At 38.8% G+C, this 13,253-nt stretch overlaps 1 protein-coding gene across 8 annotated transcripts in view; it reads left to right on the top strand.

Moving 5' to 3' along the window:
• The window catches only part of DDX4 (DEAD-box helicase 4), a 37,375-nt gene extending 24,659 nt beyond the window's left edge, over positions 1–12,716 (top strand). For 7 of the 8 annotated variants that reach the window (XM_072135806.1, XM_072135799.1, XM_072135792.1 and 4 more), the window contains 15 exons: positions 327–362; positions 1,877–1,921; positions 3,512–3,559; positions 5,445–5,492; positions 5,836–5,865; positions 6,264–6,406; positions 6,651–6,803; positions 7,087–7,241; positions 7,595–7,724; positions 8,190–8,356; positions 8,463–8,608; positions 9,630–9,729; positions 10,610–10,886; positions 12,147–12,254; positions 12,422–12,716. In XM_072135806.1, coding sequence (XP_071991907.1) covers positions 327–362; positions 1,877–1,921; positions 3,512–3,559; positions 5,445–5,492; positions 5,836–5,865; positions 6,264–6,406; positions 6,651–6,803; positions 7,087–7,241; positions 7,595–7,724; positions 8,190–8,356; positions 8,463–8,608; positions 9,630–9,729; positions 10,610–10,886; positions 12,147–12,254; positions 12,422–12,511 — 1,676 coding nt within the window. In that variant the 3' untranslated portion in view covers positions 12,512–12,716. The remainder of the gene's footprint in view (positions 1–326; positions 363–1,876; positions 1,922–3,511; positions 3,560–5,444; positions 5,493–5,835; positions 5,866–6,263; positions 6,407–6,650; positions 6,804–7,086; positions 7,242–7,594; positions 7,725–8,189; positions 8,357–8,462; positions 8,609–9,629; positions 9,730–10,609; positions 10,887–12,146; positions 12,255–12,421) is intronic. The other variant, XM_072135814.1, reaches the window with a different exon arrangement.
• The last annotated feature ends 537 nt before the right edge of the window (positions 12,717–13,253 follow it).

Below are 13,253 nucleotides of genomic sequence, written 5' to 3'. Positions count from 1 at the left end.
CATTGGGCTTTTGATATCCTGATCAAAAACCCAAACCATCCTCTGCAGGTTTTCCCTGACAGTCCGTCCGTGTTCACCACTCATCTTATGCTTGATCGTAAGGTTGTAGGACTAGACTCTTTCTAAGCAGCTATGCCTGAGTCCTAAAGTGTAATTAGGATTTGCAAATGTGGATTGTGCTTGAAAAGGTGGCCTGCAAACAAAATATTGTATAATTTCTGTAATACCATAACCTCTGCTAGTTATCCATGTAAATTCTTCCCACAGTTCGTAGGCAACACTTAATTTCTTGGTCTAAAATGTAAAAAAATATATTTTTATTTTAGGTGACAGTGGAGGTTTTGGAGGCTTCGGAAGGAGGGGTAAGGCTTTCATGAATAATTTTCACTGGATACCACATATGTAGTTTTGTTTATGGTTCAATTCAGTTTACTGGACAAAAACAAAATAAGAAATATGAAACAAAAATATGTCAGTACAGACACAAGGACACATAACAATTTCAAATTAGTAACAAATGTTGCAATACAAAAGGAGGACTGGGTCCTGGGCCACATTGTGTAGTCTCAAATAGACTAAGATCTCGCCTCAAGACCTTAAGGTATTAGTGTTGTAGGTGATGAGGGTTATGACCCATAAATTAAAGACCTTTTCCAGGAATCGGCATAGTTCATATACAAATGGGTCCTTTAAATATAAGCTAATATGTAATTTTAGCTTCCTTCATGGAATCTGTTGTTATTTTGTGATCGCATACATGGTGTACAGTTTGCTATTGTATCTGCGATGTCATATGACATGAATTTAACACAAGGCACCATGTAAAAGAATTGAGCTTTATTTGTCTGTAATGAAATATTAGCAGATGGTCCCTATGTACAATGAGGCAGAGCAGTGATTTGAAGAGACACAGCGCTGTCAGTCACAATAATGAGCCATGGGTCACAGCCAGGAGACATGAGTCAGGAAAGCAAATTTGCATATTAGATAAACGCCTGTAATAAAGGTACAGGGCCTCACTGGCAGCTAATTAAACCCCTTAACGCTCTGCGCCGTAGCTCTACGGCGCAGAGGTATAAGGGATGTATGAAGAGGGCTCACGGGCTGAGTCCTCTTCATACAGAGGTGGGGGTTGTTGCATATTGCAGCAAACCCCCACCGCTAATAACCGTTTCAACGCCGCCGGCACGGACACCGCCATCTTTTTTACGATCGTCGCGCCGCCGAACGTCTTCGGGGGGGGGGGCGGTGATCGGTTTCCATGGTAGCCTCGGGTCTTCGTTTGACCCGAGAGTATCTGGCATCTGCAGATTCGTTACAATGAGCCAGTGGCTCATCATGGAGAGGCAAGACTTTTTTTAATGCATTTTTTTAAGGTATTGAGACATTACTAGATGATAAATTTTGTATCCCTGCGATTGTACTGATCCAAAGAATATAGGAGACGTGTCAGCTTGACTGCACATTGAAAGCTGTACAAATAGTCCATAAGTATATGGCGCAACTGTGGTTCTTTTTGCCAAGTTCTCCACCTTTTGGAATTTTTTTTCCCCTGGCGCTAGAAAATACAATTTCTCGCATATAACAAGCCAATATATTGCTTTGCAAATAAAGGAAATGAAATTTCGACTTATGGAAGGAGAGGAAGGAAAAGCAAAACCACTTTGTCTTGAAGGGGTTAAACAGACAGTGTAATGGAAATCCCCAATGTTGTGTGAACTGGATCTAACCTGTTTATTCAGTTTGGGTATCAGAATCTGCAGCCATAAAACATTTTATGTCCAACATGTGTGTGCCTGTTTGAGATAGCCCTTCAAATTATTACAATTTTTTTTTTTTTAAATGTTCATATTAACCAATTTCAATTAACTTTAAGGTAACAATGAAGAGTCTGATGGCAGTGGGGGCTTTGGAAGATCAGGTAACATCATGTTTTCAAACATATATCAGATTTTCTTGTATATCTGCTGTTACCCAGTTTGAGGCTGACTGTAGGTAAATTTGTTCAGCACGTGGGAAGGAATCTGATGCAATGAAGACTTTGCAAAGGACGGGAGTCCACAAATATGATGGAAGGATTACCCATCTACAGGCTGAAAGCTCTGCCACTAAACCAGCTGATACGGTACCTGGTGCTGAAGTTCGGCCCGGCTTACTGACTCTTTTCATCATATTTCTGTATGATGTAAGAACTTTCATCCTTTGCAACGAGTACATTCTGTGAGACCAGACCAGCATATAGGCAGAAGACGTTTGTGACGATAACCCCTTGGTTTCCAAAATTCTAAAATCTGTTTACTTTGTGCAGTAGGTTTCCCTATGAGTACATATTAATGACCCGTCCAGGTAGCGAATAGCAGCTACTTTGCATTGGCTGCAATTGGTATTGCACTGTTGTGTCCAGTGTTGTGAAGGGCTTACTGGAGGGTCTCCTATTGCAATAGACCCTAATCCTGCAGCCACATTTATCCCATACTAATATGTTGTCCTAGGTGTTGCCTGTGATTAGACAAAAAGGTGTTGCTTTCTTCCTATAACTGCTGCAAGTTGCCTGCTGTTGGCAATAAGGTGTCTATGGCAGTGGATCAGTAAAAACGCATGTATCTCAATGAGTCTCTATAAAATTGCATATGGTTCTTTTCTTACGCGAGACTTGTAGTGCTACAAGTTTCACACAATAAGTAAAAAAGAGCGTATGTGTGTGTAAAAAATGCATCTGTGACAAAACTCATTGAATACAATGAGGTCAGTGTTCAATGCAAGTCCCTGCACCTCAGAAACACAAGCATGAAAAATGTTTGTGTGAAAAGGGACTCAATTGTATTAGACTTGAGCAGGAATTCTAGACATTTTCTGGTTTATGGATTGTGAGCGACTATTTGCACTTTTTTTCGCAATATTTTTACTACGTTTTTCAGAGCAGTGTAACACTATTATTCCAGCTCAGCTTTAAATACTGCACCAGTCAATTTACTTTCTTATTTATTCATAGAGCAGATTTCTAAGAATGACTCTTCCACATTCCAGCATATTAAGGCTTATAATACAGGTTCACTAAAGCAAGACCAATACAAAATTGGAGGGAAGGGAAGGAGGAGTACCCTAAAATGACAAGAGAAACTCGAGCCAGGGATTCTAGGTTATAGATTGCTATATGAGCCAAGGGTGTCGTGTCGTTAAGTAGGGTTATTTTATCGCTGACCAAGCAATACAGCTTATCATTCACCATGATCCACATTAACATGTTTTTAATGAGGTCTAGTGGCACTATAGATTTCTTTCAGGATGTAGATATATCTAAAAAAAAAAGATAAATAGTCTCAATGTGTTAACGCATGCATTTTGTAAACACAAGTGTTAACAGCTGTTTAATTAGGCAAATCGTTTTAAACATGTTAATAGCGACGTGTGATCACACCCACAGTTGTTGCTGCTTGGATACAATAATGTTATCTGTTCTAGGCTTCTATTGTACCTCTATTTATGGGGAAAAAAACTATTTTACTCATAGGTGACAGCGGTGGTTTTGAGAGCAGAAGAGACTTTGGCAGTAGAAGAGGTCAGTTTTTCTCTTTTTGCATTTATAACAAAATGAAATGTTTTCAGTTATTTATGACACATGATATATGTACATTACGGTTGTTGGTGGTAAGCCTGTGTGAAGACTGCTTTAAAAAAAAAAAAAAAAAAAAATTAAATTTTATATTTTTAAGCTCAGTACAGTCAAGTGTGTAACATATTTACTGCCTTTGCTCATTTTTTTTGCCTAATTCTGCACTAAGCAAAAGTAAGCAATTCTCTATAATTTACTCAGATTAGCTAATAAGCAGCAAGCAGAGGTTTTACTTTGCCTACCAAGCTAATCTCCATCTGTCCTGATTTCTGGTTGCCATGGGAAACAGCATATTACAGCTAGAGAGGACAGGAGGCTTGTTGAGGGACGGGGCTGTAGGACTTGTGGTTATGTCACAAGCATGTGACTAATCACCTCTTCAGGTCGTCCAATAACAAACAAGCTGTCCTGCATCATTTGAAAGTACTGAAACTAAATCTAGCATTTGTTTTTATGCATTGCAAACCAAACAAACCTTGAAAATGCTGTAGCTGCACTGATGCAGAAACATATCTTGTTTAATCCCTGATCCAAGTGGTTTTGCTCACAAAACTATTTTAAAATTCCGGACCTTGGGAAAGCTGGGTGTGGACTTGTTCCTGAACTGTCTAGACAGGGCTAATCAACCTGAGCTGGATGAATCATACAGCTGGGGGATGATGCAGCGATTGATAACTTGTGCCTGTCAGGGACAAAACAGTGGTGAAGTATTCTGAGCTTATGCTGGGCAGGGACAAGGCTGGAGCAGTGCATAATTAGGGTAAGAGAAGCACTAGTGCAGTCACAGGAGCACCAGAGGCTCATTATCATAATTTTATAATTGTTTTTTCAGCAAAACCACTCCATAGCTACAGCATTCTCGTGGGATATTTGGTTCATAATGCATAAAAGCAAATGGTAGATTTCCTTAAATTTGATGGCAAAGGACCTCCGGTCATCACATGCTTCAGATTGGCCAATTACCAACTTGCTTTCCTGGTTTGGCTTCATTGCCCTGAGCTGATGTTACAACCCACATCAGAAATAACTGAATCTAATGTGAAATACATCAGATATATTTTGGGCTAGTAAGAAGCCAGCAGCATGATACAGGTATCGTGGAAAGAGTTTACGCTTTAACAACCCTGACTTTATAGCTTTATTAAAGGGAGTATGGAGAAGTGGTCACAGGTTGAGCTGTCTTCATTCATGCCTTTTGTGACCAGTGAGGTCATTAACTGGTTGCATCCGGTGTTTGCCTTAATATGTCAACAACTTCCTACTGGTGGGAATCTATCTGTGACACCCCCCCTACCACCACCACCACAGGTTGCTATATGGCAGTGATGGCAAACCTTTTAGACACCAATTGCAAAACTTCAACCAAAACCAATGTTTGTTTGTTTGTTTTTTTTGCAAAGTGCCAATGCGACAATTTAAGCAGTAACTTATTACTCCCTGCTCTTTCTCAGGCACCTGAGGACACCAATACAGTAGAGCAGTGGTGGCGAACCTGCTTCTAGGGTCCTGGGCTGCCTGGGACTGCAAGATGCCTTTAGTCCTGTCTGGCTAACTCAGTTCTGGAGTGATGGCGCGGGTGCCCATAAAGAGGGCTCTTAGTGCCACTTCCGGCACCCGTGCCATAGGTTCGCCACCCCTGCTATATGGCATGGGTATCAATGCTTAAAAAAACAGTAGGTTTTGCTGTGCACTTCTTGTAAACAGCAAAGGGGTCAGCTAATGTTGCCAAATCCCTACTTGTCTTTAGATCTCAATCTGACTAATGACTACGATGTAAAAGCTACTTGGATATAAATCTTTGGATTTCTATATTTTATTCTTCTCCCCTCAGGTGGCTACAGAGGGAGAAATGAAGATGTTGGTGTTGAGTCTGGAAAAGGTAAGGGTTATTGCCTGGGCCATGGGACTATCCTGTGGTCTGATAGTTCACCTCCTGCTGACTGCCTTTCGTTTGTAGCAGTTTCACAGATTTATTAAATTATTTGGTAGCTTGCTTAAAAAAACTGTCTCAAGTGCCTTGTGCCACATCTAACATTTGTTACACTTCATATAAAATTGTCGTGGGCCAACATTTTTGTATGTTTGGCGTAATCTACACCATCATATTGAAGCACCCAACCGTTTAAAATTATAACCCCGCATCTGTGAGCAATCTGGTGCCTGTCTAGCATTGATATCTCTGCCCTATCGTGCTGATCTCTTCTGCTTTTCTACTACTTCAGGTCAAGACAACTTTGGAAACGCAGACACTGGTATGTAGTATTGGTTATTGTGATTCAGTTCAACTAAAGGGTGGCTGCTACAAATAATTGCACAGTATTGCTTTCTGTGTATGTGGCTTCACATATATCGGCAAATGAAAAATAGTTGTTTAAGCTGCACGTGAGCAATAAAAATATTAACATTTCATATATTTAGGAACCTTAGACACTCATTTCTTGTATAAGGGTTTATTTGTAACGGTCTGCATACTATAAAGATTTATTATAGCATTTTCCTTTTGGCTCTTATGTGCTGGGCCCTTCTTTCCTTGTCTGACTCTGAAAGCAAAGAGTTGAATAAAACTTGCACATGGTCTCATCAACAAATTGCAAGACGTTACTGGCCTATTTCTAATGATAAGTTTTGCCTATTTTTTTTTTATCTAAAGGTCCAAAAGTGACATACGTTCCCCCACCACCACCTGATGCTGAAGATGAAATCTTTAGGCATTACCAAACTGGTATTAACTTTGATAAATATGATGAAATCCTTGTGGATGTTTCTGGCACCAATGCACCACCTGCAATACTGGTGAGTACATCTGGCAGCTTAATGTTTTTTTGTGTGCAAATTGCTATTTTTTTTTTCTCGGATTATTTGCAACTTTTTGTATAAAATTAATGTATCCTTAGATGTATAATTATTCCGCATATAGTTAACTGCTGTACTCCATCAAATATTTAAAAAGCTGGAGCCTGTTTGCTGTTTTAGTGGGTTTTCTTTTAGGGTTTTCTTTTTATTGGTAAAAAACTTACCTTGCTTTTCCTATCTTTAGTCATTTGAAGATGCTGACCTAAGTGAGACTCTAACAAAAAATGTCTACAAGGCTGGTTATGTGAAGTTGACACCAATACAGAAGCACAGTATTCCTATTGTAATGGCTGGCCGCGACTTGATGGCATGTGCTCAGACTGGATCTGGAAAAACTGTAAGTACACAATGGGTCGATTTAATTCCAAGACTACACAAATTAATAGTTCTGTCACATGGACAAATATTAGTAATGCCTGAACTGTTATTAGCGAGGTAGTTAAAAATTTTTAAATAATAAGCACACAAGAAAGAGTCCTAATGTGAATCCATTTAATAGTATTTCTTAACATGTTTTAACGCAACATAATTCTCTTGCAACACAACAGTGGTCCCTGCATAAATGCAGACTTAGTAATTAAATGTGTTTCTAAAGTCCGTCTGTTTAAACATCCTTGCAGGCAGCTTTTCTTTTGCCCATTTTGGCTCATATGATGAAAAGTGGAATTGCAGCAAGTCAATTTAAAGAAATTCAGGAACCAGAAGCAATCATTGTTGCACCTACAAGGGAGCTGATAAATCAGATTTATCTGGATGCTCGGAAATTCTCATATGGGTATGTTAAAGGATAAGCTTTATAATAAGATGTCTTGATTTGGCCCACACCACCAGAAATGTTTGTCCCATCAAACTAGTTGTGCCACAGGATAACTTGCTGATCGGAGGGGGTCTCGGTGATCTACAATCTCCATAGATGACCTGGAGCTAAGCGGACATGCGCGGTCTTCTGCTCCATTAATCTCTGGGGTCGATCAGCAAGTTGTTGCTTAACTTGTTTGATTGGAAAATCCCTTTAATATTATGTGATTTCTGGTTTTTTTACAAGTGTGAGACATGTATGATTTGATTAATATACTTGATAGTGCTTAATATTATCTAACATTTCCAATGTTATTTCTATGTCCACAGAACTGTTGTTCGTCCTGTTGTAATATATGGAGGAACCCAGACGTCTCATTCACTGCGGCAAATATTTCAAGGCTGCAACATTCTATGTGCAACACCTGGAAGGTTACTGGATGTTATCAACAAGGAAAAGGTATGGTCAGAGAATACTCCACACTACAATCTATAATACCTCCCTAATTTTTGACAACTGTCTTCAAAATAGCTCAGGGACACACATAATAAGTTTGCAGCTAAATAGGGATAGCCCCATATTGAAACTGCTGCATAATCCATGGCAAGTAAGTCATGCTGCAGTTATAAAACATTCACTGTAAAGCCATTTTGCACTGGTTGAATGTGGAGCTCCCACAGTTCTGACCCAGTAGATTAGCTTCCTGTTAAACAGCTTTGGATCTTCCAGTGTAGTTCAGTGGTAAATTGCACATGTACCCATTAAGTATCAAAATATCATAAACCGTAAAGTCGCACACATAGAAAATTTGTATCGGTCAGTCTCGTATGTGAGCCTTGCAGCCAGCAAGATCTGTGAAAAGATTTTCAGAAAATTTAGTGTGGTCCTGTATAGCCGTAACTGATTCTCAGATTTATTTTTTAGATTGGTTTGAGCAAAGTAAAATATCTTGTATTGGATGAAGCAGATCGTATGCTGGACATGGGTTTTATGGAAGATGTAAGAAAATTGTTGAGCAGTCCAGGAATGCCAACTAAAGAGGAAAGGCAAACCTTAATGTTCAGCGCCACATTCCCTGCGCCCATACAAAGGTAAAAAGATCTATGTAACCTTGCTATGCACTAGTAATGTGTGTTCGATGCTTAGTTCCGCTGCAATATAGGTTTGTATATGAGTGTATCTTTTTTCTCTTTTCAGTCTTGCCAGAGAAATTCTGAAGCCAGATTACATTTTTGTGGTTGTGGGACAAGTAGGCGGAGCATGCAGTGATGTCGAACAGCAAATAATTGAAGTTGATGAGTATGGAAAAAGGGATAAATTATTGGAAATCCTGCAAAGCATCGGTATTAAACATGATTTATCTTATCATATGTGGTTTTTGCAACAAATTTGCACGAGTCAATACTCCTCCCCAATTTATAGTTGTATCTAAATCTCCAGATATTTGACTATCCTGTCACATCTGAGTATTATATGCGCAAGTATTCATTGTCCCTGACATTAAATGACCCAACGTGCATTTCTCCATTATGCAGATGTCAGATACTTTGTCTGCCTGAATCTATAGTAACTTAATATAAAATCTAACTTCAAAAGGGATGGATGTGTTTCACCAAATCTTTTCATGGGTTACAAGTGCATTGTGAAATGGCTACAGTAACCACAGTGGTTTCTTCTGTGTTGTGTAGTCTCCTTTAATAAAGGACTTTAGGCTTCCTGGTCTTTTAAAATTCCATTTTGCTTTGTTTGCACTCCGAATAATAGTTGTTTTATCTATAGATTTCCAGAAGAAATAACGTAATGTGTAGGGTTCAGAGAAGTGACATTTTGGTGCTGTCGTTTAATGGGAAATTAATATGAAACTGCTGTTTTGGCTCTGTCAAGTCCTGTCCCAAATTGTGAAGCATGTTGTCCCCTGGTGGATCACATTTGTTTTAAAGGAGGTCATTTAGTGAGTGTTTATGTAGTTTTAAGGTGGTGCCACTGAACTGTGGCACCACCTCAAATATTTTACCAAGAATTGTAGTGCTTTCACGTATAAGTGTGTGCTCTTTATGTGCTGCCTAGTCCAGCAATTGTCTAGGTATCTTTGGACTGACTTCACATTTAATGTTTGAATTGTGCATTGAAACCGCTAAGACCTTGACCTGATTGTATATGCGTCACGTGTGTTCAATCTGGAGAAAGCATGTGTCCTTAAAGTAGCTGCTCTGACAAGTCATCATTGTTATGATGGAAATCTGAGCTGACTTATATGCTTTTTTTTGTAGCTCTTGCAATTTTGTCCAAAAAAATGTTCTTGTTTTGTAGCTGTCACAATTGTTAACTATTTTATTTGGGTAACATTTTTGCACATCTTTATAGGCCACGAACGCACAATGGTGTTTGTAAAAACCAAAAAGAAGGCAGATTTTATTGCTACAGTTCTTTGTCAAGAAAAACTCCCTTCTACGAGTATTCATGGGTAAGAGTGCAGACACGTTTCCTATACATTGAAATGGTAAAAGATTATTTAATGTTTAATCTTTTTCTACCCAAGCCCAGAATCCAGCTTTCTGCCTTACAAGATCCTTTTCCTTTTTAATGCTTCACAAAACTGCAGCGAAATACTGGATTCCACTCAGCCTTTCCCCATGTTTTTAGCACAGCTGGAGAGAGCCTAGCAATTTCAACAATACTTATCACGCTACTGGCTTCTTCCTAGTCTAAGCTTGTTTGAAATTGGAAAACCTGAAGCATGTGATGGGTCACATGCCTGTGACATCACTACAGGTCTCTCTCAACAAGCCTAATGTTGTTTCTAGCTGTACTATACGTTTCCCATGACAAATGGAGATTAGCCTGGGGGGGGGGGGGGGGGCGCAAGGTAAAACCTCTGCTAGTTGCTAAACAGCTGCAGATTAAAGTTAATTAGAGCATTGATTATTTTTGCTTAGTGCAGAATGATACAGTTGTACTTTAAGAAACTTAAAAAAAAAAAAAAAAAGAAATGAACAAAGGCTATAAATATGTTACACAGTTGACTGCTGAGCCAAAGAATATAAGATTTCAATAAAAATGATTTTATACTTTACACTCGTTGCTTTTCAAGCATATGCTCCAAAAACGCTCATTGACTATAGCTGCAGGACTACCTAGCTTTATTAAGACACTTGTTTCTGTAAAAATGTAATTTTATATAACCTAAATAATCTCCAGATGAACCTTTTTGAAAATCTGACCCCTTTATCCAGACCAAATAATCTGTGATAATGGGTGGATGTTTGGGGAGGTTTCATGGTACAATGTTTGACTGAAAAATAAGTTTTATTTCAATGGGTTTTTGTTCTCCTAAATTTCTTTAGCGACCGAGAACAGAGGGAGAGAGAGAAAGCCCTCCACGATTTCCGTAGCGGCCAATGTCCTGTGATTGTTGCCACTTCTGTTGCCGCCAGAGGACTAGATATTGAGAATGTTCAGCATGTGATAAATTTTGACATTCCCGGGGATATCGATGAATACGTTCATAGAATTGGACGCACGGGAAGATGCGGCAACACGGGAAAAGCCATTTCTTTTTTTGATAGAAAAGGTGATGATGAACAAAAAGTTGTCCGTGGCCTAGTGAAAATTTTGACAGATGTAAGTAAGCACTGACGAGGCCTGTATGGTTTGTATGATAATTTTTCTGTTTGAAACACTTCTAGCTAAAACTTCTGTCACTGTAGCTGAAACTTTTACCCTGGCTTCATATGTCCCACTAATTAACTGGTTGTAATCCTTTCTATACAGCATAATTAAATAAATAAAACACCCACAAATCTTTATGCATTTATCAGCCTAAATAACACAAACTTATCGATACCAAATTTATTGGGAGGCTTTTAATTAAACTTAAATCTTTATTTGCACAGGATTTTCTGCTCCTTTCACGTGCCATAACAGCGTGGCAGTGAGGGCTTATATTTTGTTAGTCACTACCAGTTCCGGTGGTGATGATGATTTTCATACATGGGTGCCATCATTTTGCCTGCTCTTGACCTCATTGGACAGGACTGATCAGTTGACGTGACACCTGGGAGCTTTTATGAACACCCCCCCGCCCCCCATAGCTGTCATTCGGCATCATCAGTTAGTCTGCCATAGGCAGTGTGTTACAGATCTGCAGTTAATTTACAATATACTTTTATTGCTATATCAGACTCCCCAGGTTTCAAGTGCCCTTAATAATCCTTTTTTTTTTTTTTTTGGGCGGCTCTGTGTTTTACCAGTTAGTTTTAATCTTATATTTGTTATCCATTTACTCCTTCCTTCTAAAATTTACTTTTAAAATTATGCTAATTACCAGGAGATTTCTGGGGGGCATTACCAAAGCCTTCTTTGTGCAGTAGCTTCACAGGCTGTTACTCTGTAGTAGCTCTTCCCCCTCACACTGCAAAAAATTTCTCTGCTGCAGTGAGATTACATCAGGCAGAGGGGTAGATGACAGTGTAATGGCCCATGAAGCTACAGCACCGAGCAATAGGGGAGGCTCAGGTAAAGTCCCCACAGGGCCCTTCTGACTCATTACCATAATTTTAAAAGTTGATATGAGAAGGCAGTAAACCATGGATAATAAATATAAGATGATTACCACCGTTGTAGTTTGTTATGCTTGATGTTGATGTTATATTAAATGGGTTAATTGCCTGTATATATTGGGTTGTGTAGTTGTGGGGACCACAAACTTGTGATCAGAAAAATAAGATCCTTTGTATTTTAATAACAAAACCATGGTTTATAGGTAAGTTGACAAGATATAACATTAAAGGAATACTAAATAGGAAATGTCATCCAACTGAGCTGCTGGCTCATTTGAACTTTTAATAGCTCACCACTATCCTGTATTTTCCTCTCTTCTAGGCACACCAGGAGGTACCTGCTTGGCTTGAAGAAATTGCATTCAGTGCTCATGGCACTCAGAGCTACAGTTCTCATCCAAGCAAATTTGCTTCAGTAGATGACAGAAAGGCAAGTGTTGAATTATATAACATGGGCAGCTACTTCACTCATTGATGCATCTCCCTCACTATGTCTTCTTATGATTCTTGTACATACTAAGCCTCTTTTTAAAGCTGAGACTTAATTTGTTTCTTTTACACCTTCCAATAAGATAATTATATGCTTTCCTTCTATAGAGAGGCGGCTTTCAAGAGGACAACAGCTACAGCGGTTCTAGTTTTACAAAAGCCCCAGCTCCTGCAGAGGAAGAGGAAGATTGGGGCTAGTTAGAAAGATTCCAATAGACGAGACATGACATTACAGATTGTTTTTCATTTAAGTGTTGTATGTTTGTAAAGATTTTTTTTTTGTTACCAGACCTGTGTAGTATTTAAGGTAGTAATTTACTGTTTCAGAAGTGACAGATTTTTCTTGGTTGTAAGTGGCTGCTCTGAAAACTTTTGAGCCCAACATTAAAGTTTTCTTTACTTATTTTGTGTTTCGGTGAGTTTTCTTCATTGTATCCTTTTTGTTTTTATGTAATTGATAATGGGATAATCCATTACTAGCAGGTAAACATTTCCTTGTCTGCACAGTGGAAATATTTATTAGCAATATCATTCTATAATACTGATACGTCTTCAAATAACATAAAAACCACAGCATCAAATCTTTGAGTTTTGGATGTCCGGTAGAGAAGGCTATGGTAACAATAAGTACTCTAAGCATGACGCACTCTTGAGATAAATAAGGCACAGTTCACATTTCTTTTAGGTCTTCAGTTATATGCATCATCTATGTAGTCTAAACTAGGTGCGGTCGAACACATAACAAATGCAGCTCTTTCCGGGGACTACTGAGGTAAGATATAATGTAAAGACTTGCACCTGTTGTGTGTGTTATACACCTAGTTTTAGCTCAGATTAACTGATGCAAGTAACTTAGCATTAAATAAAAGCATTCAATGTCAATCAGCTGCCTCTAGTCAGCAAGATCTTGTCATGTATCAAAAGTGGTATACACTGGGAT

Source organism: Engystomops pustulosus, chromosome 1 (genome assembly GCF_040894005.1).
Source record: "Engystomops pustulosus chromosome 1, aEngPut4.maternal, whole genome shotgun sequence".
NCBI lineage: Eukaryota > Metazoa > Chordata > Amphibia > Anura > Leptodactylidae > Engystomops > Engystomops pustulosus.
This window is presented reverse-complemented; position numbering and strand designations above follow the sequence as displayed.